This window comes from Pseudoliparis swirei, chromosome 15 (genome assembly GCF_029220125.1).
Source record: "Pseudoliparis swirei isolate HS2019 ecotype Mariana Trench chromosome 15, NWPU_hadal_v1, whole genome shotgun sequence".
Taxonomy (NCBI): Eukaryota; Metazoa; Chordata; class Actinopteri; order Perciformes; family Liparidae; genus Pseudoliparis; species Pseudoliparis swirei.
The window spans coordinates 7,313,552-7,338,952 of record NC_079402.1 but is presented as its reverse complement, the minus strand read 5'-3'; the positions used below and the strand labels follow the sequence as shown (position 1 = coordinate 7,338,952).

Genomic DNA, 25,401 nt, shown 5'->3' with positions numbered 1-25,401 from the left:
AAACCAGCTGGCTCATAGATCACCATGTTAAGTGTTGGTCTGGACACCTGGAGATGCGTGTTTGATTCCAAGACGAGGCAGCTTTTTTTCATCACTTTTTTTTTTTACATTGAATTTACATGACGTGATCTCTACTTCACGTAGGGACACACGACGCATGAATATGTTCACGTAGTTAAAGCGCCACCTAGTGGCTCAACTGTACTTCCTTCAGTCCGCCCCAAATTTGTTTGACTAGCCCGTTATTTAGAATGGAATAAGAACTCTCTCTCTCTCTCTCTCTCTCCTCTCTCTATCTCTCTCTCTCTCTCTGTCTCTCTCTCTCTTTCTCTGTCTCTGTCTCCTCTCTCTCTCTCTCTCTCTTCTCTCTCTCTCCCTCTCTCAACTGCCCTCCTCGCTGGTCTGATACGGATCCGTATTGCCCTCTTACGTCATTTTCAAAATGAGCTATATTGATAGATAGCCAAGAGCAGTGGTCCTCAAACTAAGGCCTCCACATTTGGCCCGGCCCTCTGAACAATACCAGAGAGGCATTATGATTTTTTTTCAGTCTGGCCACGCAAATCCTAGACAAGCCCGTTATTTAGAATGGAATAAGAACTCTCTCTCTCTCTCTCTCTTCTCTCTCTCTCTTTTTCTCTCTCTCCTCTCTCTCTCTCTCTCTCTCTCTCTCTCTCTCTCTCTCTCTCTCTCTCTCTCCTCTCTCTTCTCTCTCTCCTCTCTTCCATGACATGGTCTATACTTCACGTAGGGACACATGACGCATGAATATGTTCACGTAGTTAAAGCGCCACCTAGTGGCTCAACTGTACTTCCTTCAGTCCGCCCCAAATTTGTTTGACTAGCCCTTTATTTAGAATGGAATAAGAACTCTCTCTGTCTCTCTTTTTCTCTCTCCTCTCTCTTTTCTCTCTCTTCTCTCTCTTCTCTCTCTCTCTTCTCTCTCCTCTCTCTCTCCTCTCTCTCCCTCTCTCTACTCTAACATAACTAACGTCAGTAAACAGCTGGTCGAGGCTTTTAAATCACGGATTTCGTGAGTTTTTGTTTATAGGGACACATGATGCATGAATATGTTCATGTAGTTAAAGCGCCACCTAGTGGCGAAACTGGACTTTGTCGAATCTGCCCCAAACTTGTCGCGCTCGTTACAAGTCGCGGCCCGAGTCGAGTCCGACCGGCGCGCCCGCGTCCTCGGCCCGGCGGGCCAGCGACCCGCCGGCTCCCCCGACCGGCGCGGGTGAGCGAGGACCCGTTCGACGCTGCTTGCAGCTTTAATTAGAATTAATATTGTTTTCCAAGTTTAAGTGTGAGGTACTTTATGTTTGTTTGTTGACTCCCGAAAGAACACCGACATTAAACATTGAATCGGGTCAAATTGACCCGAAGGCGACAGGAGGGTTAAAGTATTAGTTTATGTTTTGTTACAAAAACTTCAATGAATTCAGGGGTTTTGCAGAATAATCCAGTACGATGTTCTTTTTTTTGGGTCCACAGATTGTTTTGGCATAGTAAACCCAACTTAACTTGGATGAAGAGTACCTTACAATTAGAATCCATTATTATTATTATTATATGCATTTTTCTATTTTTAACTTGGCACTTCCTTTCTTGTAATGGATTCCTTATTTATTTTCTTTGTACTTGCGTTTTTGTATGCTGTTCATATGTGTTGTAAATAACTTTTCTTCTTCCCTGCTCACCGCGAGTCTCCTCTCCAGTTTGCCAGTGAACATATTTATTACTTCCTAACCTGTTCTTTCCTTCTTGACTATTTCTCTCCTTCTCTTCCTTTGCAAGCTGCTGTAGCTGTCACAGCCAAACCCAGCACATTTACTACTGCTACCACTGCTGGGGCCCCTGGGGGCCTTTCTCAGAGGGCCCCTGGGGGCCTTTCTCAGAGGGCCCCTGGGGGCCTTTCTCAGAGGGCCCCTGGCTCTCCGAGCCCTAACCCTGCTTCTCATTACATCCCCTCAGTCAACGAAGGTACAGACTGAACTGATATGTACCGCGTAGGAAAAGTCTTGCAGCCATACTCCTTTTTTAGATACTTGTCTTTGGAGATCTTCTGCTTCTTAGAGCTTTTGTCCTACATCTCTTACTTCTGTCCTTCCTTTTTGTTCCTGTTCTCCATCACACTTGTATTTCTTTCCACTCTCCATTCCTATGTTAGTTTATTCTTTGTTTTCTTGACTCTCTCTTCATGTCACCACAATTCTTCAACTCCCCTCTCTTGACTATATCAGTTATTCATCTCCACACTTGTTTCACCTTGTTCCACTCCTTATTGGCTCGTCTCCTTTTTTCTTGTAGCAGTCTTGCTTTTTCCTGCCGTGAATGTTAGTTTAGGTTTTCATCTCAGGTTTCTCACTCCAATTTTTCGGGGTGTCTTAGTCCTTATTTTGGGCTACAGTGCTGTCTGTTTCACCTGTCTTTCTGCCATAGCTGAGTTCAGTCCGCCTTCAATCCTGTCAGAAATTGATAGTTTTTGGTGTCTAAATGCAAATGCTGCAAAACATTTGGCATAGGAATTAGTCAAGTGTTTTTGATGCGAAATCTGTCCGACTCGGTCATGATATGACTAGTTCTGCAATATGTGTAAGAGCTAACCAATTTGCTTATTCCCTACATATTTCTAAAATATATATATTTTTTAAAGAATGGTGGCAAATTATTTACTACATAATCCAAAAATCAAACAAAAACATTATTACAAGCAACAGAACTGTCAATCTATATTATATTACTCTCAAGTATGTTTTCCATGACCTTGTAATTTTGTAGAAAAATTGTAAATTCAATAATTTCTGACTAATCATAGGCATATTGCAGCAAATGTATGTTAGACAAAGAGCTATGTCATCAGCAAACTGTTACTTTTCTATTGTTTGGAACTGAGAGTGCATTGACCACAGTCCTAATGCCTTTGTGTGTGTGGTAGGTTTTTAGTTGACAGTATTCTGTAATCCTGTCCTTTCTATCTCTAAGTCTACCTGTCTGTCTGTGTGTCTGTGTATACCCATGTTTCAGTATGTCTAGGCTCACTGTTTGCATGCTTGCTATTTCCATTGTCACCAGGGGGGGAAGCCAATAAATACAAAAATATAAAATATTTGTGTTGCCAATAACAACAAATTTCCCTGGTTTGACATATAGACGTCCCTTTGTTTTCAGTTGTAGCACATACATCTTACACTGTTGTAAATTTCGAAGAGGCATATATTTTAAGGTTTTATGTTTTGAGGTTAAAATGGAAGACTGAATTATAACATGTTTCTTTTATTATTTATTTGATTCTTTATTGTAAAATTTACCAAAGACTTAATTCTAACTTTATTGCTCAAGTCTCTCTTGTGTCCCTCTCGGAGGTTAATACAGTTGTTTTCTATTGATCAGCTATCATAAACTTTTTTTTAATAAACATCGTTTTGGCTTTTACCATGCCGGCCTGTTGACCTATCCACTTGAACAATGAATGTGCTCTCAAAATATCTAAACTGTTTCACTATTGTGGTGTCTATTCAAAAGTCAAGTGCCTATCAAAACAAAAAATCAATCAATCTGTCCACCTCTACATAGTATATTCCTGAATGTGATATGTCTGTAAAATACACTGAACAGTTTGAGTTTTTTTTGTGTATTTCAATGCTGGAGGTAAGTTTCCATGGTTCCCCATGAAAAGAAATTTGTATAAAATGTCTTTCCTTCCTAAAAGCCATTTACTATCCATTCAGGTACATTTCACATACAGTACATGTATTTTACTTGGACAACATATATTATAACCAATATATGTGAATAAGGTGGTTTATTGGTTTATGTTGAGCATCTTTTGTCACAGACGTGTAAAGTCTGGTGTACATTTCTCTGGTGTTTGGTGTAAAATATAAATATATGCCATAACCTCGGCTCAGTCCGATGCAGTTGGATTGTAGCCCTATTACAACGATACCGAGACATTTTGAATGTTATTTATTTTTTAGTCACTGAGAGAAAAAGTGTAATTTATAACACCCATGAACCTACAAGGTTTTCTAATGTTTCTCTGGTTTCAAGTAAAGACCTCCACACATTGTAGTGATGTAGTGATCACTTTGATGCTGAATTAAATCAAACACACTCAAGTTCATCATGCCAAGGTATCGTTATGAGGCTTATGTCAATACAGCTTTGCAGTGCTGTATATCTGTTGTTTACCTGTGGAATAAATAATCAGGCTGTGGTTAGAAGAACTGATAGGTTTGCTCTAACCAAGACTGCAAATATTAACCAACATTATTCCCATTCGTTGTTTACCTGTTTGTGTGATTACATTTTTTTATTATGAGTGTGTGATTGTGAGTGTGTGTGTTTAACTTTCTGCTGTCATATGGAAACATTTTTATCAGTCTGAAGGGTATACAAAATTGCAATTCCATTTTAAAGGAATAGTTTAACACTATTGAGAATGCCCTTATCTTGTTGTCTTTCCAAGTGTGACTTGAGATGTCTCATGTCTGCAGGCTGTTTATGTGCAAGTTTAATAAAGGGTGCAAGGTGTGATCTATAGTGTTTGATCAGTCAGCTTTTGACTATATGACTTGCCACAATAAGTGCATTATCTCGTGATTCCACCTCACAATTCGGTCCATTTACAAGACCAGTGCAGTGGCCATTCATAACATGCCTTTTCCGAAGGTGTTCTTTCTTGAGAACTGCTCATACACGAGCAAAGTCTGAAAAACAGTTCTAGTAAGGCTCTATAATTAAAAATATATATATATATTTCCCAACTGTGTTGTATATAATAATAGGGAAAAAAATGTTTTTATGTGACAGTAAGTGAGACATGTGTATGATCACTGATTCGTGGCTTCGGTCTGATTTTCCCAGCTGCTCCTGAACGCATCATCTCACTCTTCCGGTAAGCTTTGGTTGCCAGCTCAACAGCGAGCATGACTTCTTCTTCTCTCCTCCCGCTCCCTCTTGCTCAGTGTGTCTCATGTATAGTTATCCCCCTGCCTCCCTTAATGATAACGATACATGCAACAAGTGTAGTTTATTTGCTAGGTTGGAGGCAGGTCTAAGTGGGTTAGATGCACGGCCCGCTATCAAGCTCAGACAGCTATGCTAGTTAGCCCGCCCTCTCCCGTAGTCGGGCGGAGCTACAGTCAGCTGTTAGCTGTGCCCGCGGTAACCGTGCAGCCGGATGGTTGGGTAACTGTTCGCAGGAGTCGTAAGTCTACACAGAAGCCCGCTGTGCACCAACCACTTCACGTTTGAACCAGTTTTCCTGCTCAGCGACACACCGCTGAGGAACACACCCTGGTTATCGGGAGCTCTATAGTCAGGAACGTGAAAATAGCGAAGCCACGGACCAGAGTCGGTGCCTCCGGGGCCAGAGGGGGCGACGTGGAGTCTTGTTTGAAGCTGCTGGCTAAGGATAAGCGGAGATACAGTCAGATTGTAATACACGCCGGTGGTAATGACGCCGAGCCCGCTCGGAACTCACTAAAATTAATGTGGAATCGGTGTGCTTATGCCAAGACGTTGTCGGGCACCGTAATTTTCTCTGGCCCTCTCCCAAATTTGCAGACAGACGAATTGTATAGCGAATGTCGCTTTCAACCGCTGGCTGTCGAGGTGGTGCCCAGCGAATAATGTGGGCTACGAGACAACTGGAAGACTTTCTGGGGAAAACCTGATCTGATGAGGAGAGACGGCATTCATCCCACGTTGGACGGAGCGTCTCATTTCTGCGAATATGACCAAGTTGATCACGGACTTAATCTATGACAACCCAGGGTTCAGATCAGGAACCGGGAGCAGAGTTGTAGTTTAACACCCTTCTCTGCTCTTCCATTCAAGCAGTTACCCACCCTTGACTTTAGAGTAGAGACTGTGTCTGTCCCACGGCCACTTCAATTAAATAAATCAAAAGTAAGCAGAAGAGGAGTCGTACACAATAACCTTATACAAGTTAACACAATTATTTCAGCAGTGCAACAAAATAGGTCTATTAAATGTGGTCTCCTAAATATTCGATCTCTGTCATCTAAAGCTGTGTTACTGAATGATTTAATATCAGATAATCACATTGATTTATGTTGCCTAACTGAAACCTGGCTGAGCCATGAAGAATATGTCTGCCTGAATGAATCGACTCCTCCAAGTCATATTAATACTCACATTCCTCGAGGCACCGGTCGAGGAGGTGGAGTAGCAGCCATCTTTGAATCGAGCCTATTAATTAATCCTAAACCAAAATTAAACTACACCTCATTTGAAAGCCTTGTTCTTAGTCTTTCACATCCAACCTGGAAAACACTACAGCCAATTCGATTTGTGATTCTGTACCGGCCACCAGGTCCATATTCAGAGTTTATATCTGAATTCTCAGAATTTATATCAAGTTTGGTTCTTAAAACCGATAAAGTTATTATTGTTGGAGATTTTAATATCCATGTGGATGTTGATAATGATTGCCTTAGTGCTGCATTCATCTCCTTGTTGGACTCGATTGGCTTCTGTCAGAGAGTACAGAAACCCACTCACAGCTTTGGCCACACGCTTGATCTTGTTCTTACTTATGGCGTGACATTGAGCATTTGAACGCCTTCCCACAGAATCCTCTTCTGTCAGACCACAACCTCATAACTTTTGAATTTATACTACCGGAGTGTACTCCGTTAGTCAAAAGTTTCTACACCAGATGTCTAACTGACAGTGCTGTAGCTAAATTTAAAGAAGCGATTCCTTCTGTATTTGATTCGATACCACGCCTCAATATAACAGAGGACTCCTGGTCTAACTTTAGTCCGTCCCAGATTGATCATCTTGTTGACAGTGCCATAGGCTCTCTGAGAATGACACTGGACTCGATAGCCCTCTGAAGAAGAAGACAGTGAGGAAGAGGAGGTTTGCTCCTGGTATAACCCTCAGACCCGCAAACTGAAGCAACGTCACGAAAGCTTGAACGCATATGGCGTTCAACTAATCTCAAGAATCCCGCTTAGTTTGGCGAGATAGTCTTAAAACATATAAGAAGGCCCTCCGTAATGCCAGAGCAGCCTATTACTCATCAATAATAGAAAAATAAAACAACCCCAGGTTTCTCTTCAGCACTGTAGCCAGGCTGACAGAGAGTCACAGCTCTGTGGAGCCGAGCATTCCTATAAACCTTAGTGGTAATGACTTTATGAACTTCTTTAATGAAAAGATTTTAACTATTAGGACAAGATTAATAATCTCTTGCCCATAACCAGTGCCAATCTGTCCTCAAGTGGAATGGCCTTGGAAACCGCTGTATGCCCTGGTGTATATTTGAGGATTTTCTCCTATCAACCGTGACCAATTATTTTCAATGGTTTCTACTTCAACACGCCTACCTGTCCCTTGGACCCCATCCGGACGAGGCTGCTTAAAGACGTTTTGCCTTTAATTGGCGGGCCTCTATTAGATATTATCAATGTGTCTCTGCTAACAGGCCACGTACCACACTCCTTCAAGGTGGCTGTTATTAAACCTCTCCTGAAGAAGCCCACTCTGGATCCAGAGGTATTGGCTAACTACAGACCGATCTCTAACCTCCCTTCCTCTCCAAGATCCTTGAGAAAGTGGTCGCAAATCAGTTGTGCGACTTTCTACATCATAATAGTTTATTTGAGAAATTTCAATCAGGATTTAGAAAACACCACAGCACCGAGACGGCACTGGTGAAAATTACAAATGACCTCTTAATGGCAGCAGATAAAGGACTCCTCTCTGTCCTGGTCTTGTTAGACCTTAGTGCTGCATTCGACACCATTGACCATGACATCCTGTTACAGAGACTGGAGCAGTCGATTGGCATTTCAGGCACGGCACTAATTTGGTTTAAATCCTATTTATCAGATCGATCTCAGTTTGTATTTGTAAACGATGACGCCCCGATAACCACTAACGTTAATCACGGAGTTCCACAAGGTTCTGTGCTTGGACCAATTTTATTTACCTTATACATGCTTCCTTTGGGCAATATTATCAGGAAACACTCCATAAACTTTCATTGTTATGCAGATGACACTCAACTATATTTATCGATAAAACCAGAGGAGAGCAACCAACTCTGTAAAATTCAAGCATGTCTTAAAGACATAAAACATGGATGACCTGCAACTTCTTGATGTTAAACTCAGACAAAACCAAGTAATTTTAATCGGCCTGAGCACCTCAGAGATCAATTATCTGGTGATGTGGATTCTGTAGACGGCATTGCCCTGGCATCCAACACCACTGTAAAGAATCTTGGCGTTATCTTTGATCGGGACTTGTCCTTTAACTCCCACGTAAAGCAAATCTCAAGGACTGCATTCTTTCATCTACGTAATATTTCAAAAATCAGGCACATCTTGTCTCAAAAAGATGCAGAAAAATTGGTTCACGTGTTCGTTACTTCGAGACTGGATTACTGCAACTCCTTATTAGCAGGCTGCTCTAATAAATCTCTTAGGTCCCTCCAGTTGATCCAGAATGCTGCAGCTCGTGTTCTCACTAAAACTAAGAAAAGAGATCACATCACTCCTGCACTAGCTGCTCTGCACTGGCTCCCAGTAAAATCAAGAATCACTTTTAAAATTCTTCTCTTAACCTACAAAGCCTTGATTGGTGATGCTCCATCATATCTTAAGGAGCTTGTCGCACCATATTGCCCCACTAGAGAGCTACGCCACTAAATGCGGACTACTTGTAGTTCCTAGAGTCTTAAAAAGTAGAATGGGAGCCAGAGCCTTTAGTTATCAAGCTCCTCTTTTATGGAACCAGCTTCCAATTTCAGTCCGGGAGGCAGACACAGTCACCTCGTTTAAGAGTAGACTTAAGACCTTCCTCTTTGACAGAGCTTATAGTTAGGGCTGAATCAGGTTTGCCCTGGTCCAGCCCCTTGATATGCTGCTATAGGCTTATAGCTGCCGGCGGACGCTTTAGGATGCACTGAGTACCTATCTCCTCTTTTTTCTCTCCTTAAGGATGAATTTTCATCTCTCAATCACACGTTACTAACTCTGCTTTCTCCCCAGAAGTCCTTTTGACTTTACGTCTCATGGGGTCATCGGACCCTATGAGACGGCATAGATCCTATCTGCCTGATGGATCGTCTGGGTCGTGGAATTCCTGCTCATGACTACGCCACTGTCCTGTTGAGACTCCGCCCACTCCTCCTCCCCACCGCCATCTGCCTGATGGATCGTGGAGGTCTCCATCGTGGAATATGCCTACTATGAACTATTCATACACTCTGTCATATTCATTGAATGTATTTTAACTCTAAATCTGTCCTTCTGTACACATTACATCTATTGCATCTGTCCATCCTAGGAGAGGGATCCTCCTCTGTTGCTCTCCTCCAGGTTTCTTCCCTTTTTTTCCCCCTGAAGGGTTATTTGGGAGTTTTTCCTGGTCCGATGTGAGGTTTTGGGGCAGGGATGTCTATGTGTACAGATTGTAAAGCACTCCGAGACAAATTTGTAATTTGTGAAATTGGGCTATACAAATAAACTGAATTGAATTGAATCTTTTGTCACAGACGTGTAAAGTCTGGTGTACATTTCTCTGGTGTTTGGTGTAAAATATAAATATATGCCATAACCTCGGCTCAGTCCGATGCAGTTGGATTGTAGCCCTATTACAACGATACCGAGACATTTTGAATGTTATTTATTTTTTAGTCACTGAGAGAAAAAGTGTAATTTATAACACCCATGAACCTACAAGGTTTTCTAATGTTTCTCTCTGGTTTCAAGTAAAGACCTCCACACATTGTAGTGATGTAGTGATCACTTTGATGCTGAATTAAATCAAACACACTCAAGTTCATCATGCCAAGGTATCGTTATGAGGCTTATGTCAATACAGCTTTGCAGTGCTGTATATCTGTTGTTTACCTGTGGAATAAATAATCAGGCTGTGGTTAGAAGAACTGATAGGTTTGCTCTAACCAAGACTGCAAATATTAACCAACATTATTCCCATTCGTTGTTTACCTGTTTGTGTGATTACATTTTTTTATTATGAGTGTGTGATTGTGAGTGTGTGTGTTTAACTTTCTGCTGTCATATGGAAACATTTTTATCAGTCTGAAGGGTATACAAAATTGCAATTCCATTTTAAAGGAATAGTTTAACACTATTGAGAATGCCCTTATCTTGTTGTCTTTCCAAGTGTGACTTGAGATGTCTCATGTCTGCAGGCTGTTTATGTGCAAGTTTAATAAAGGGTGCAAGGTGTGATCTATAGTGTTTGATCAGTCAGCTTTTGACTATATGACTTGCCACAATAAGTGCATTATCTCGTGATTCCACCTCACAATTCGGTCCATTTACAAGACCAGTGCAGTGGCCATTCATAACATGCCTTTTCCGAAGGTGTTCTTTCTTGAGAACTGCTCATACACGAGCAAAGTCTGAAAAACAGTTCTAGTAAGGCTCTATAATTAAAAATATATATATATATTTCCCAACTGTGTTGTATATAATAATAGGGAAAAAAATGTTTTTATGTGACAGTAAGTGAGACATGTGTATGATCACATGAAAGGATTTGGAATCTAGAACTATCCACTGGCCGTAGTCTTTTCTTACTCTGTGCATGTGACTGTGTGACTGTGTGTTTGTGTGCAGGTTGGAGCCAGCTGGCAGCCATGCACTGTGTAATGCTCCCTGACCTCCTTGGCCTGGACAAGTTCAGACCTCCTCTGCTGGAGATGTTAGCAAGACGATGGCAGGACCGCTGTCTGGAGGTAACGCACACACACACACACACACACACACACACACACAGTACGCACAGGTCCAAGTTAAGCCGCCTGCACCAACCCTGTTTCCTGAGATTTTTATATATTCTAAATGATCAAAATAAATTGTTTTGATAGAAATAGATAGCCATTATTATTACTTACAAACTAATGTATCTGCAATGTTGTTAATACATATTTAACTGCAACATATGAACTTTATGTATCTTAGTTGTCTCCTTAATTATTTACCATGTACCAAATAAATCATCCGTTTCTTAAAAAAATCCAGCATGATCTTAAACATGGCTGCTTACCTAAACACCCTCTGTAGAAGACTGAAACATGTATATCGGAATAGCTCCAATCATAACTTTGCCCTCTGTGCGATTTTAGGTGCGAGAAGCAGCGCAAGCTCTCCTACTGGCTGAGTTAAGGAGGATTGGACAATCTGGACGGAAGGACACGATCGACCTGTGGGCTCCCTACCTTCCTCAGTATGTGGACACCGTCAGCTCCCGTGAGTATCTCACACTTCTCAATATCTGAGAGAAAGAAATCTGGATTTGGTTGTACTGGATCTCCTTGATTTCTAATGTTACCAAATGACAGTATTTGTTTTACAACTCAATTTCTTTTTCACATACTCATGGTGAGGTCTTCAGTATTGATATCAAGATATTTAACCAGGGTGTTGAATCTAAGCCATACTTTTGGTATTGTGACAACACTCATCGTAAGCCTTCTTCAAGCCCTGTGGCTCAGTCGTGGAGCGGTTTGTCCTTCAATCAGAAGATCAGCGGTTCAGTCCCTGTCATCAGTGTATAAATGGGTGGAAATGGGTAAATGACATGTAGCTTTCCGTGGTCGGAAGACTACAAAAGCGCTACACAAGTACAAGGTGGTAATGGTTTGTAGAATCAATTAGCGTTACGTTTTTCACGTTGATTAAAGAAATATCACGATTTCCTGGTCACTCTCTGTCTATAGTTACACCTGCTGATGGGAAGGAAGGTGAATCTTCACCTTCTTTTCTTGGACCAGCCTTCGCCTGAAACGCTATGTATGTGTTTGGGAATCGCCTTGGGGTTGGTGAGGATGCTGGGGGTTGCTCAGGGGAAAAGTTGCCATGGAAACGGGAACCAGTCAGTGTTGCAGTGTTGTGTTACCACAGCAGTACCGCAGGTGTGGGAAGGGGTTGGGGGGAGGGGGTTGTGATGGGCCGGTGACCTCAAGGGACGAGGGAGGATGGAATGGGTGGAGCTAAGGGGTGCTGGCGTGGGGCAGAGACTGAGAGATTGTGCAAGGTTAAAAGGTCATTGAATCTGATCTGCGTGCTGCACAGCAAGATTGCAAGAGAGAGGAAGATGACTCCTGCTCGTCCTGGAATATGATGGGAAAATCAAGGAATGTGTCGAATTCTCTAGAGAAGTCCTTGAAATCTATGGTTTGTTTGTTATTGAGCACCACAAACGTAATTTCCACACATTTTAAACTCAAAATGTTACCCCTCCCGTAAAAAAATCTGCTCAAACCAAAGCTAGCAAACTTTGTTAAGCTGTATTAAAAGGGGGCTGACACCTATTTTCCCATGATTTAATACTCAAATATTGTGCCTCTAACATTATGACCATGTCAACAGCAAATGCTCTTCTTTGCTTGTTTTCCATTTGGGAATTTGTCTTGGAAGTTGGGAGTCAGTATTGCATAAGCTCAACCGAAACATCCATCTGTTCGACCTTCATCATAGTTTCAATGTTCTAAGATGAAGCACCCGAAGGCCACCACTGACGGCATGAGATTTGTGTAATTCCGACAACGGCCCATCTAGGAAGCATCCCATATAAAAAGAATAGACTTGACCCATTTTGTCGATCAGTGCCATATCAACATTGGGTTTCATAATGACACCACATGCAAATTCAAATCTTCAATGGATGTAATCCATCCATATAGGCATTTTTTAGAAAAAAAAATTCTCTCCCGCAATGGAAATTCTAATTAGGGCACTATATACAAGAAGGTGGCCATCGGTGTGAAAACGGCCAAATTTGAGTTTAAATCGATAACCTTACAAAATTCCACCAATTGTGTTCTCCTGTACAGAAGGCGGCAAGATCGAAGGCATGCGGAGGAGAGGGCATGTCCAATGTTTCCCCAAAAGACCTCTAGTGTGTCATCTGTTAAGCTACCTCGCACCACAGGTCGCCTCCTCCTCCTGTACGCCGTCTTCCTCTCACATTGGACGAGAAGTATACCATAAACAGAGTGATCAGACCCGTTTCACACTGTTGATACTGTCACCAAATAGGCCCTCTGTAGTCCTCTTAAGTCCCCTTCGCTCTGTGTGTCCATCTGTCTCTCAGCTCATTCTCTCCAGCAGCAGAGTGGTTGGTGTTTTGAAGTAGACACCAGTATTTATCCATTGGCTTTTAGTGAGAGGAAATGCCATAGAGTCCTGCCGTCGAAGCGTCGAAATGGGCCCAGGAGAGAACCTGGATGCTTTTCATTCTCCATTTTCCTTTTCTTTCTTTCTTTTACTGTTTCATATTATTTCACCCTCCCTCCTTGTAATCTTTACACCCCCCTTTAAATTGTAAATGGAACTAATAATAATACAAATGGAAAAAGGCATCAACTTAACAGAAAAACCATGACTAACTATTTTTCTCAATAGTTACAGAAATAAATGGTCAAAATGCAAAAGTGAACAAAGCTAAAAGAAGACTAGAGCCCACTGTGATAACACAGATAAGGAGAGAGAGGGAGCAACAAACAGGGAAGAGAAGGACGAGATCTTGGAGGATAATGAAAAGGTTCAGAATAGATAGAAAGATAGATATGTACTTTATTAATCCCCAAGGGGAAATTTGTCGTAACAGTAGCAGCACCAATAAACTAAACACACAAGAATAAAAAATAAAATATAAAAAACAGGGATGAAAGATAAAGATGTATACAAGAAGTATATAAAGTAAAATATAAAATAAAATATATATGTATCTATACAACATATATGCATACACAATACAATACTAATGACAAATTAAATATAAAAATATTAAATATAGACAGTGTGCAAAATGTAAAGTGTGTGTATGTGTGTAGTGTAAATGAAAATGAAGTGTGTGTGTAAGTAAATGAAATGTGTGAAGTGCAGATCAACATAGTGTGGATATGAAGTTATTATTCCAGTTATTGCACTAGGATCTGGCAAGAGGTGATCTGTTGTAGAGCCTCATAGCCATCGGCAGGAATGTTCTCCTGTATCTGTCCTTGTGGCAGCGGAGCGTGAGGAGACGTCTGGAGAAAGTACTCCTCTGTCCCTGTAGGAGGTGGTGGAGAGGGTGGTCCGGGTTGTCCAATATGGACAGCAGTTTCTTCAACGTCCTCCTCTCCACCACCTGTTCCAGGTGCTCCAGCTTGCAGCCGATGATGGAGCCAGCCTTCCTAACCAGTTTGTTAAGACGGCTGGTGTCACCGGCTCCGATGCTGCTCCCCCAGCAGACAATGGCGAAGTGCAGCACACTGGCGACAACCGACTGGTAGAACATCTCCAGCATCTTGCTGCACACGTTGAAGGATCGAAGCTTTCTCAGGAAAAAGAGTTGACTCATCCCCTTCTTGTATACAGCGTTGATGTTGGCCTTCCAGTTCAGTCGGCTGTCGATTGAGACGCCCAGGTACTTGTACTCCTCCACCATGTCCACGTCCACTCCCAGGACACTCAGAGGTGTAGGAGCTGTCGCCTTCCTCCTGAAGTCCACCACCATCTCTCTGGTCTTGGCCACGTTCAGCCGCAGGTGATTCTCATCGGCCCACTTTACAAAGTCACTCACCACTGCCCTGTACTCCTCCTCCCGTCCATCCCTAATACACCCGACCACTGCAGAGTCATCAGAGTACTTCTGCAGATGGCATGACTCCGTGTTGTACTGAAAGTCACTAGTGTACAGGGTGAAGAGGAAGGGAGACAGAACAGTTCCCTGTGGGGCTCCAACATCACTGACCACCGTTCCAGACAGCACACGGCCCATTCTGACAAACTGTGGTCTGCCTGTGAGGTAGTCAGTGATCCAGGAGATGGTGGACGCGTCTACACCGACCACCCGCAGCTGCTCACTCGGCAGCAGTGGCTAGATGGTGTTAAATGCACTGGAGAAGTCAAAGAAAGTGACTCTCACAGAGACACCGGTTCCATCCAGGTGCGACTGAGCTCGTTGCAGCAGGTAGGTGATGGCATCGTCCACTCCCACATGAGGCTGGTAAGCAAATTGCAGAGGGTCCAGCGACGATTTCACCTGCGGCCGGAGCTGGGCCAAGACCAGCCTCTCCAGCACCTTCATCACATGGGTGGTGAGGGCGACCGGTCGGTACTCGTTGAGGCCAGATGGTGTTGACTTCTTTGGGACAGGGACCAGGCACGATGTCTTCCACAGCACCGGGACTTCCCCCTGCCTCAGGCTGAGGTTTAAGAGGTGCTGCAGGACACCAGACAGCTGGGTGGCGCAGGTCTTTAGGACCCTGGGGCTGATGCCATCAGGATCTTCCGCCTTGCGCTGGTGTAGTTTCTCCAGCTGTCTTCTCACCTGGTCAGTAGTCACAGAGAGGGGAGGGTGGAGGTGTTTGGGAGGTGTGATGTGTGGAGTAGACAGGAGAGGGCTGTGAACTAAACCTGTTGAAGAAACAGTTTAGCTCGTTGGCCCTCTCCAGGGAGCCCCCTGGCTGTCTACCTCCCACCTTGAAGCCAGTTATCTGCTACAATACAGTCATCATAATATTCTTCCTAATATTTCCTAATTATAATATCTCTCTGTAAGTATTCATTTCAAACATAAGACTTCCTCTATGTACATGTGCAGAATCACAATAACCTTTTACAACCTTACAGTAACTAGCCATGCTGGGACCTATGTGTCATGGCTGACATGACAAGCTTGACCTTGGAGCAGGGCAAAGCATCCCTCCTGTCATCCATCCCTCCTCCACCTGCCTCGGATCCTGCGTTTCTCTTTTTCTCATGCCGTGTGTGTGTGTGTGTGTGTGTGTGTGTGTGTGTGTGTGTGTGTGTGTGTGTGTGTGTGTGTGTGTGTGTGTGTGTGTGTGTGTGTGTGTGTGTGTGTGTGTGTGTGTGTGTGTGTGTGTGTGTGTGTGTGTGTGTGTGTGTCGGGGAAGTAATGCCAATGCAGGAGGCACAGTAGACTTTCAACTGAGATTTAACTGAACTGAGATTGAGCTCTGTTTATGTCGAAACATCGTCATTAGTCTATTTCTCCAATCACAGCAAAGCATCAGTTATGCTTTAATTCAGTTCAATTAAGTGTGTATCACTTAAACAACCAGGCCTGGGGTGTGCGCGTGTGTGTGTCACGTGTGCATGTGATATACAGCTGCACAGTCATTACGTTGAGCTGTCAGTGATGTGTGTGTGAGCAGGTTAATTGGAACATGATGCACAACGTTAACCAGGACTAATCAATGTAATTACACTGTATAATTATAGTGTTTGTCCCGGTGAGTTTGTGGTATCCTCCTGTGTGATGAATTTTTGTTATCTTTTGGGATGAGGGGGAGGGACGGTTCAATAATGTAATTTCTATCATTAGCATTTTTGGGTCGTTGTTTTCTTGCACACTGTGCTGTGTGTGTGTAATTCATTAATTAGGCCGTTTTCCAAGAGATTAGACCAGCATAGGCTCTGTTACCTTTAGCCGCTTCATTCATTAACCCAGCCGCTAATGAAAAGCCACTCTTAATTGGCAATGGGGAGATAAGGGCTAAATGAAAACACTAAATATACTGTGTGTGTGTATGTGAGTTTTCCATTAATTCTCTAGATAAGAAAAATAAACCTTTATTAGCTTCTTAACCAGGACAGTTAGCCTTTTAAAAAGGATCAACACAGAAACACAACTGAACTGAACACGAGTACAAAAGAAAATGCCGATTGTTCTCAGTTGTTATGCTGACAATCACGTTAAGCGTTGTCACAGCTCGCTGGTAAGGAAGTGGACGCAGTTCTGGAGACGGACGGCTGGCTAGTTAGCTGGGTAACTAGCTGGTCCTTCTCTAGACGGAGCCAGAGGGATTGTCGTACCCAGCCATGCTGCTGGCCACCTGTATCCTGTGGAGCATGGCAGGATTAGTCACAATTAACCTCTGGTTGCAAAAAGAAGTCTAATTGTATGGAAGGCAATAAGAAAATGACTATTTCTCTATTTATTTATTACCTCAGTAAACATGAGTTTATGGTCTGAATCTCTAGTTTCAAGTCTTCTTCTATACAGCATGATGTTCATTTCGTAAATGATGCTCTCTTTTTTTATTGCCTTTTCATGCACTCACGGAGTCTTCCAACACGTTACTAGCATTACTATTTCAGATTCAGAGGTATACGATGTGTTTCCTACACACAGTGTGCATTTCTGAATTTATTTACGTTATTGACATCAAATGACTAACCCCTGTATGTTTCAACTACCTGTATGAGTATATTTAACAGGGCTTGAAATGACAACTGTCTTTTTCGTTTAATGAGTCAGCGCAGTTATACTTCTTTCTTAGAATCTCGGTTCTCACACACACACACACACACACACTGGTTGTCTCTCTTTTTCCTTTGACAATACAGGCTAATATTTAAAACTAAAATGTTTGTCTCTCTCCTCAGCCGGGTCGGCCACTGAGCCCTCCCTTCCGGCCCCGCCTCCTCCCGAGGCTCAGCCAATAGAAGCAAAGGTTCCAGAGGAGGAAATGGACGTCACAGATGATGACGTCACCGCAGGTAGGGACATAAATTGCAAAGTATCTCGAAAAAAAATGGCTAATTTAATTAGGGGTAGCAGGTGTAACATGTATTTTGTTTCTTTATCATTACATTACATGTCATTTAACTCCCACTTTTAACCAAAGCGACTTACAATAAGTGTATTCAACCATGAGTACAAACTCAAGAACAACAAGAATCAAGAAAGTAACATTTCTTCAAGAAAGCCAAACTACAAAAATACCATAAGTAAGTGCCATTCAAGTACCACTTGCTAATCTGTTTTTATTCAAGGTATAGTCGGAAAGATGTGTTTTTAGTTTCCGGCGGAAGATGTAGAGACTTTCTGCTGTCCTGATGTTCCACCACTCGGGCCAACAAACAGTCTTGATTTTGTTGCGTGATTAGCTCGAAATGACAGTCACAGGTCGATTAGTAGATACCGAGCAGAGTGAACGGGCTGGGGTGTACGGCTTGACCATAACCTGGATGTAGACGGGGCCCGATCTGTTCGCAGCACGGTACGTAAGAACCAATGTTTTGAAGCGGATGCAGGTAGCCACTGGTAACCAGTGAAGTGAGGTGAGGAGCGAAGTAGTGGGGGTGAATTTAGGGAGGTTGAAGACCAGTTGAGCTGCTGCGTTCTGGTTGAGCTGCAGAGGTCAGATGGCCTTAGCAGCCAGGAGGGAGTTACAGTCGTTCAGGCTTAAAATGACCAGATCCTGGACTAGAACCTGTGCCGCCGTCTGAGTAAGAAGAGGATGTATTCTCCTAATGTTGTGCAGCGTGTACCTACAGAAACGTATTGTCGCAGTAATGTTGAAAGTCAGGGAGAGTTGACCGTCAAGTGTCACCCCAAGGTATGGCAGTCGGGGCTAACACAGAGTTGTTGAAAGTGGTAGTCAGATCGTGGTTGGGAGAGCCTTTCCCTGGAAGGAAAAGTAGTTCAGATTTTTCAGGGTTGATTTTTAGATGGTGTGCAGACATCCACTGAGAGATGTCAGTCAGACAGGCAGAGATTCGTGCTGCTACCTGTGTTTCAGATTGGGGAAATCAGTGTTTCCCCTAGGTTTACAGCTTCAAGGGGGGGGGACCCGACCGACCGACAGACACAAACACTTGAAACATGTTGGTGTTCATTTATTTTCATGGCCACCACAAAGGGTGCACGTTTTGTCACTACAGTGGATTTTTCGGGGCTTTTCAAAGAAGAGTTCCAGAGCCTCTTGAGAAGGAAAGTCAGAAACATCTGGCCCATTAATTGAAATCCACAGACAAGGCAGCAAGATGGTCTCCTTGCAGCCTGTTGCGGATGTTTAGCTTGACCTGCAAATACATAAATTGTTAGGCTTTTAAAGTAAAAGCTGATAACTTAAAATGCTGACACAGCAAATCCCATTGTGAAAAGTATATCTTACTCTGTTCATGGTGGAGAAGTCCCTCTCACAGTTTACACTTCTGACTGGGACTGTGAGGGCAATGGCAGCCAGCAGGCTCATTGTTGGGTTAGGGTGAGCGACCTGGTATCCTGGATCACTGACTACCTGACGGAGAGACCACAGTTTGTCAGGCTGAAAGACTGCGTATCTGAGACTGTGTTGTGCAGCACCGGCGCTCCACAGGGGACTGTGCTCTCACCTGTCCTGTTTACCCTGTACACATCAGACTTCACCTACAACACGGAGTCGTGCCACATCCAGAAGTTCTCTGATGACTCTGCTGTTGTGGGATGTATCAGGGATGGACGGGAGGGTGAGTACAGGAGCCTGGTGGACAACTTTGTGCAGTGGTGTAGGCATAACCACCTGCAGCTGAACGCCACCAAGGAGATGGTGGTGGATTTTAGGAGGTCTCAGCCTCCTCTGCTACCAGTCTCCATCGGGGGTGTCAGTGTGGAGGTGGTCAACACCTACAAGTACTTAGGAGTTCATCTGGACAGTAAACTGGACTAGTCAGCCAACATAGATGCCATCTATAAGAAGGGTCAGAGCCGGCACTACTTCCTGAGGAGGCTGAGGTCTTTCAATGTCTGCAACAAACTCCTGCGCATGTTTTACCAGTCTGTTGTTGCCAGCGTCCTTTTTTATGCTGTGGTGTGCTGGGGAGGCAGCATGAAGAAGAGGGATGCAGGGCGACTAGACAGGCTGGTGAGAAGGGCAGGAGCTGTTGTTGGCATGGAACTGGACTGCCTAACATCAGTGGCGGAGAAAAGGACATTGAGTAGGCTGCTGACCATCTTGGACAATGACCACTACACAGTACTCTTAACGGACAGAGGAGCATTTTCAGTGGCAGACTCCTGTCACTGTCATGCTCATCGGACAGACTGAGGAAGTCCTTTGTCCCCGGGGCAATACAACTTTACAAAGCCACGCAGAAGGGGAGGGGGAGGGAGATGGACTTCTCTGCATGAGTCTACCTCAGTCTCCCCTCCTCTTCTCAACTCTTTATTTTTCCATCCCACTGTCTATCTTTTTACTCTTTTTAATGGCTATACTAGCCCATTGCACAGACTGTACTATTTATATCACTTTGCACACTGTAATATCTGTATAATATCTTTATACACCCTACTCCCTGTGAACATGTTCTCCCTATGTGTTTTTCTACTGTGATTCTACTGTGATTTGTGTATGTATGTTTGTGAGTTAAGTTAAGTGTATAAGCTACTGGATGACCTAAATTTCCCTCGGGATTAATAAAGTATCCATCTATCTATCTATCTTGTTCCATCTTCTCCACCGTGGGAGCGTTTTTAAAAATGCAGATATAGCGGTTTGTTTTTCAAGCGATATATTCAATTAGGGCTGCAACTAACGATTATTTTGATAATAGATTAATCTGTTGATTATGTTTTTGATTAATTGGTTAATCGGATAAAAAAACAAAAACACTGTAATTTTCAACTCTTTATTCAAAACAGGGTTCATACGGTCATGGAAAACCTGGAAAAGTCATGGATTTTTTAAATGGCTATTTCTAGGCCTAGAAAAGTAATTGAAAAAAATAAAATCCCACAATTTTTGGAAAAGTAATGCAAATGTGTTATATTCAAATGTTAATTTACACGGAATATATACGGTATGCTTTGGAATTCTCATTGTTAGTTTAAGTACAACATCTTCTCACTTGTTCATGTATACACAGAGTTTTCACAACATGTTTAATCATGGAAATTTGTTTTAAAGTCCTGGAAAGGTCCTGGAGATCCATTGGTCAGCATGTGTGTGAACCCTGTTCATTGGTCAGCATGTGTATGAACCCGTCACAAACAGACTGACAGCGCTTTACTCTCCTGAGTTTACTCAGCCGACTATTTGTGGTCCTTTGTCATACGTGTGGTGAGGGGGCGGGGCTTATCTCTGTTGCCTTTCTCCGTGGCAAAAGATTGTCCGCCATCCGCCACGGAATAAATAACCACTTTTTCTACGTTATACTTCTTGTGGAGATGCCACACACGTCGTAACACACCCTGGTGTCTGGGTTCATGAAATCACCTGGAGGCGCACACAGCTCCGTGAATGTCACTTCGACTACGTGAATGACTTCCGCTTCCAGCGCCACCAGAGCAGCAGCAGCCAATTAGATTCACTAACGGAGGAGCAGCTCAGCGCTGATTGGCTCTCACAACGCAGCGTTCTGTCTGTCCTCTCCCTCCGCTCCGCTATTGTTTCTCCTGCGTCGCTCTGCTCTCAACTCAACTTTGTTTATACTCCGCGACTTATTGAGGGCCGTAATAATCGCGCAACACAACGAATCGATAATGAAATTCGTTGCCAACTATTTTAATAATCGATTTTATCGATTCGTTGTTGCAGCCCTATATTCAATGCTCTCTGCCGGCTCCTGGGAGTGTGCTCACCTGTGTGCACAGACACGCCGGCATCGGAGCTCTGCGGCGTGGAGTGTTAACGCGACACGTAGAGACAGAAATGACATGCTGTTGTGTAGATATGATCAATAACAGACGGCTGTTTAGTTTGTTTAATAAAAGAACAAAGACGTGCTCTTTAAGAAAAGGGACCTTAAATTACTTCTGCTGTAATCTGGCGCTATAGAGAAAATTACAGGGTGGTGGGCGGAGATTTCAGGGTGGCGAGCCGCCACCCTGGTAGAATGGTGGAAAACACTGGAAATGAGAGGATCAGTTGGGTGTCATCAGCATAGCTATGGTAGGAAAAGCCATGCGAGCGAATGACAGAGCCAAGATAATTAGTGTGCAGATAGTAGAGGAGGGGACCCAGGATGGAGCCTTGAGGGACCCCAGTATTGAGAGGGCAAGGTTCAGACACAGATCCTCTCCAAGTTACCTGGTAAGTGTGGTCTTTGAAGTAGGATGAGAAAAGGGAGAGTGCAGTGCCTGGGATACCCAGGTTCTGAAGGGAGGAAATAAGGATCTGGTGGTTCACCGTTTCAAATGCAGTAGAAAGGTCTAGAAGGATAAGAACAGATGAGAGAGAGTGGCTCAGCAATGAGGGAAGTATCTGTTAAGTGGCCGGCTTTGAATCCAGACTGGTGAGGGTCAAGAAGTTTGTTCCTGTTGAGATAGGAGGACACTTAAAGATAGCTCACTCGAGAATTTTGGAAAGAAAAGTAAGAAAGGAGACAGGATTATAGTTGACTTCAGACAAGTTGGGGTGGGTTTTTTCAGGAAAGGGTTAACTCTCGCCTTCTTCGGAGAGTTACGGAAATAGCCAGTTTAGAGGGAGCTGTTTATAAGATGGGTGAGAAAGGTAAGAAGGTCAGGAGCCTGGAGAATGAGAGATGGGATTGGGTCAAGGGGGCAAGTGGTCGGGCGGGCGGAGGTTACCAAGGTAAGAACTTGATGAGGAGACGGGTGTGAAAGAGGAAAGCGAAGGGGATGAAGAAGAAGTTGATGGAAGTGTAGTGATAGAAGATGATTAAGTAAAGTAAAGGAGAAGCCTATGTCATCTATCTTGTTTGTAAAGTAGGCGACGAAGTGGGTTGGTGGAAGGAGGAGGGGGATAAAGGTGATCAAGTACGTTGGAAAAGATAGTTTTTTGGGGGTTAGAGAAAAATATTTAATTTGGGTTTGGTAGAAATACCTTTTGGCTGCAGAGATAGAGGCAGAGAAGGAGAGAAGAGATTGATTAGCGAGCAGGTCGCTTATCAATCAGCTTGTTTAGATTTTCGCCATATCCTTGCCGACACTCGGAAGGTGGCTCTCTCAGCGCGCATCGAGTCAGACAACTACGGAGCTGGAGAAGACTTGCAAACCTGTCGAGTCTTAAAAGGACAGAGAGAATCGAGAGCTAAAGACAGAGTAGAGAGAAGAGTGTCTGGCAGAGTTAGGATGCATGAGTGAGAATTAGTCAGTTGAAGGGATGCAAGATAGAACAGAGGAGGTCAGAGAGGAGGGAGAGAGGGTCGAAATGTTGCAGCGGACAGGTGCAAAGTCGGTTGATGTAGGTTGTCAGCAGTGGTGTATAAAGTACCCAAAAGTCATACTTGAGTAAAAGTAAAGATACTTGACTGTAAAATTACTCAAATAAAAGTAAAAGTCACCTATGAGAATACTACTTGAGTAAAAGTATTAAAGTATCTGATTTTTTTTGTACTTAAGTATCAAAAGTAATTTTCTGATATTAAATGTACTTAAGTATTGAAAGTAAAAGTAAAAGTAAATGCTGTTGATAAAAAAAACAAAGGGTCAGAATTTTGAGAATTATGAAGTTTATTTGTTTGGGTGCTGTGGCCGCCATGAACAAGGAGTATGAGCTCGGATGAACTTAGCAATAGATGAATACTATGAAATTACAAAAATATAAAAACACGATTAACACAGAAAAAAGCAGAACCAAAAGTAACAACCAGAATCATCACTTTAAAGTGAAAAATGTCTTGTTCATCTTCAAAAGAAGTTGATTTTCAAAATGGACAGATTTCAGTGTCGCTCTTCTGGGGCTGAAGACGAGTCCTGCGATGCTGAAGAGCCGTTCACAGGCCCTGGTGCAGGTAGAGTGTGTCTAGCTTCACAGACAGCAGCACACAGTTGGGAAGCATTTCAGCAAGTCAACGTGATCCACGTCTCCATCCAGCTGTTTGCTGCTGTCATGCGCTTGAGATGACGAAGAAGAAGTCTCTTCATCAGATGAACTGGACCTGGTGGCATCACATAGCTGCAGGGAGGGTTCTTCCATGTGCTGCTTGATGTAGTCCATTCCTGAAATAAAGTGAGAGTATTACAGACATGATAGAATTAATAACACTTCCTAACATGTCATGACCCCAACCTAAAGTTTTGTACAAAATAGTTTGTTTTAATTTGAAGTTTATACATTTAGTTTCATGCACTGTCCATGCATCCAGAGTTGATTTGTGAATATGTACTTGTATCTCTGTAGTTAAACACAACAACAGTCCCAAATCAATATCGTCGCCATTACTGGACCGTCACTCTTATAATATTAATACAAATAATTATAATAATGCTGTAATGATTAGCATTATATTATAGCTAAGACGACTCAAATCAACATTCTCACAACTGTCAACACTTCTTCAGCTCATTAACTCGCTAGAGATCCGTCTACTCCACTCACGCTAATTGTCTCATTTAATTGACGATAGCTAGCGAACGGTAGCCTAACGTACAACATGCGTAGGACAACCAGACACCTGACTCCCCCTCTCCTGCCAAAGATATATCATACTCCAATCCTGAGGACAACACTGCTAGATATCTTAACAGGTTTATGATGACTAAACATTAACGTTGCGGCTCATGGGATTAATCTTAATTTACCTCAATGTGTTTCTTGAGGTTGGTGAGTTGTTGAAGGCCATATCTCCGTAGCTTTCGGTCGGCATAAGAGGCACTTCATCCGGTAGGAAGAAACTTTCACTCTGACAAAAGAAAAGAGTTCGCCCAAATATGGCCACGGACGTTGATCTTGGTCCCCGTGGTTGTTCGAGTAGCTTCCATTGCTGCTTCCACATGAAATGAGTCGTATCTGTAGCCGCTCGCTCGCTAACATCCTGGGCATCACTGGGAAGAGAAAACACGCGGCAAGGACCACTGATCCCCAACCTGTGTGTTCGTGCTGCGTTCAGGTGCGCTGCGGTGTGTTCCACAACAGTCCCCGATGTTTCTCATGATTATTTTTTTCCGTAGTAACGAGTAACGATACTGTTTCAGGGGAAATGTATCGGAGTAAAAGTACAAGTTTTCATTGCAAAATGTATTGAAGTAAAAGTAAACAGAAATATAAGTAGTAAAATATAGTACAGATACCCAAAAAAACTACTTAAGTAAAGTAACGAAGTACTTCTACTTCGTTACTATACACCACTGGGAAAAAAAAGTGAGAGAGAGTAAGAGATGAAGAAGTGGTCAGAGGCATGAAGTGGAGTGAGGTTAGATATAGAGAAGTTTGCTGGCTTTGTGAGTAGGTGGGGAGGGACTGAGTAAGAGAGCAAAGGAAGAAAGTAAAAGTAACAGGTCAGATGACTTCTCTGTCTGGATGTTCAAGTCACCCAGAAGGATGAGCAGGGGGCCGTTTTCTGAGAAGTACGACAGGGGGACGTCTAGTTCTTCCAAGAAATCTCCCAAAAAACCAGGAGGACGGTAGAGAACAACAATGTTTAGTTGAACCGGATAATTAACTGTCACAGCATGAAACTCAAATGTCAGTGGGGTAAAAAGTGGAAGCGGGTAGAAAGAAAAACACCATTTGGGATGAGTTGAGTAAACCTGTACCACCACCCCGACCAATGGGTCTGGATGTGTGGCTGAAGGAGAAGGCAGAGGAGAGAGCAGCAGGGGGGTAGATGTGTTGTCTGCTGTGATCCAAGTCTCAGTGAGAGCCTGGAAGTCAAACGATTGTTCAAAAGCAAAGCCAGAAATCAAGCATGTTGAAGGTCCGTGCCG

General features: G+C 43.2%; 1 protein-coding gene across 2 annotated transcripts in view; it reads left to right on the top strand.

Moving 5' to 3' along the window:
• Positions 1 to 25,401, top strand: part of LOC130205375 (WD repeat-containing protein 7) — a 165,844-nt gene that overhangs the window by 76,263 nt on the left and 64,180 nt on the right. For both annotated transcript variants that reach the window (XM_056432705.1, XM_056432704.1), the window contains exons 21-23: positions 10,632 to 10,750; positions 11,141 to 11,264; positions 17,415 to 17,528. In XM_056432705.1, the coding sequence (XP_056288680.1) occupies positions 10,632 to 10,750; positions 11,141 to 11,264; positions 17,415 to 17,528 (357 nt within the window). The remainder of the gene's footprint in view (positions 1 to 10,631; positions 10,751 to 11,140; positions 11,265 to 17,414; positions 17,529 to 25,401) is intronic.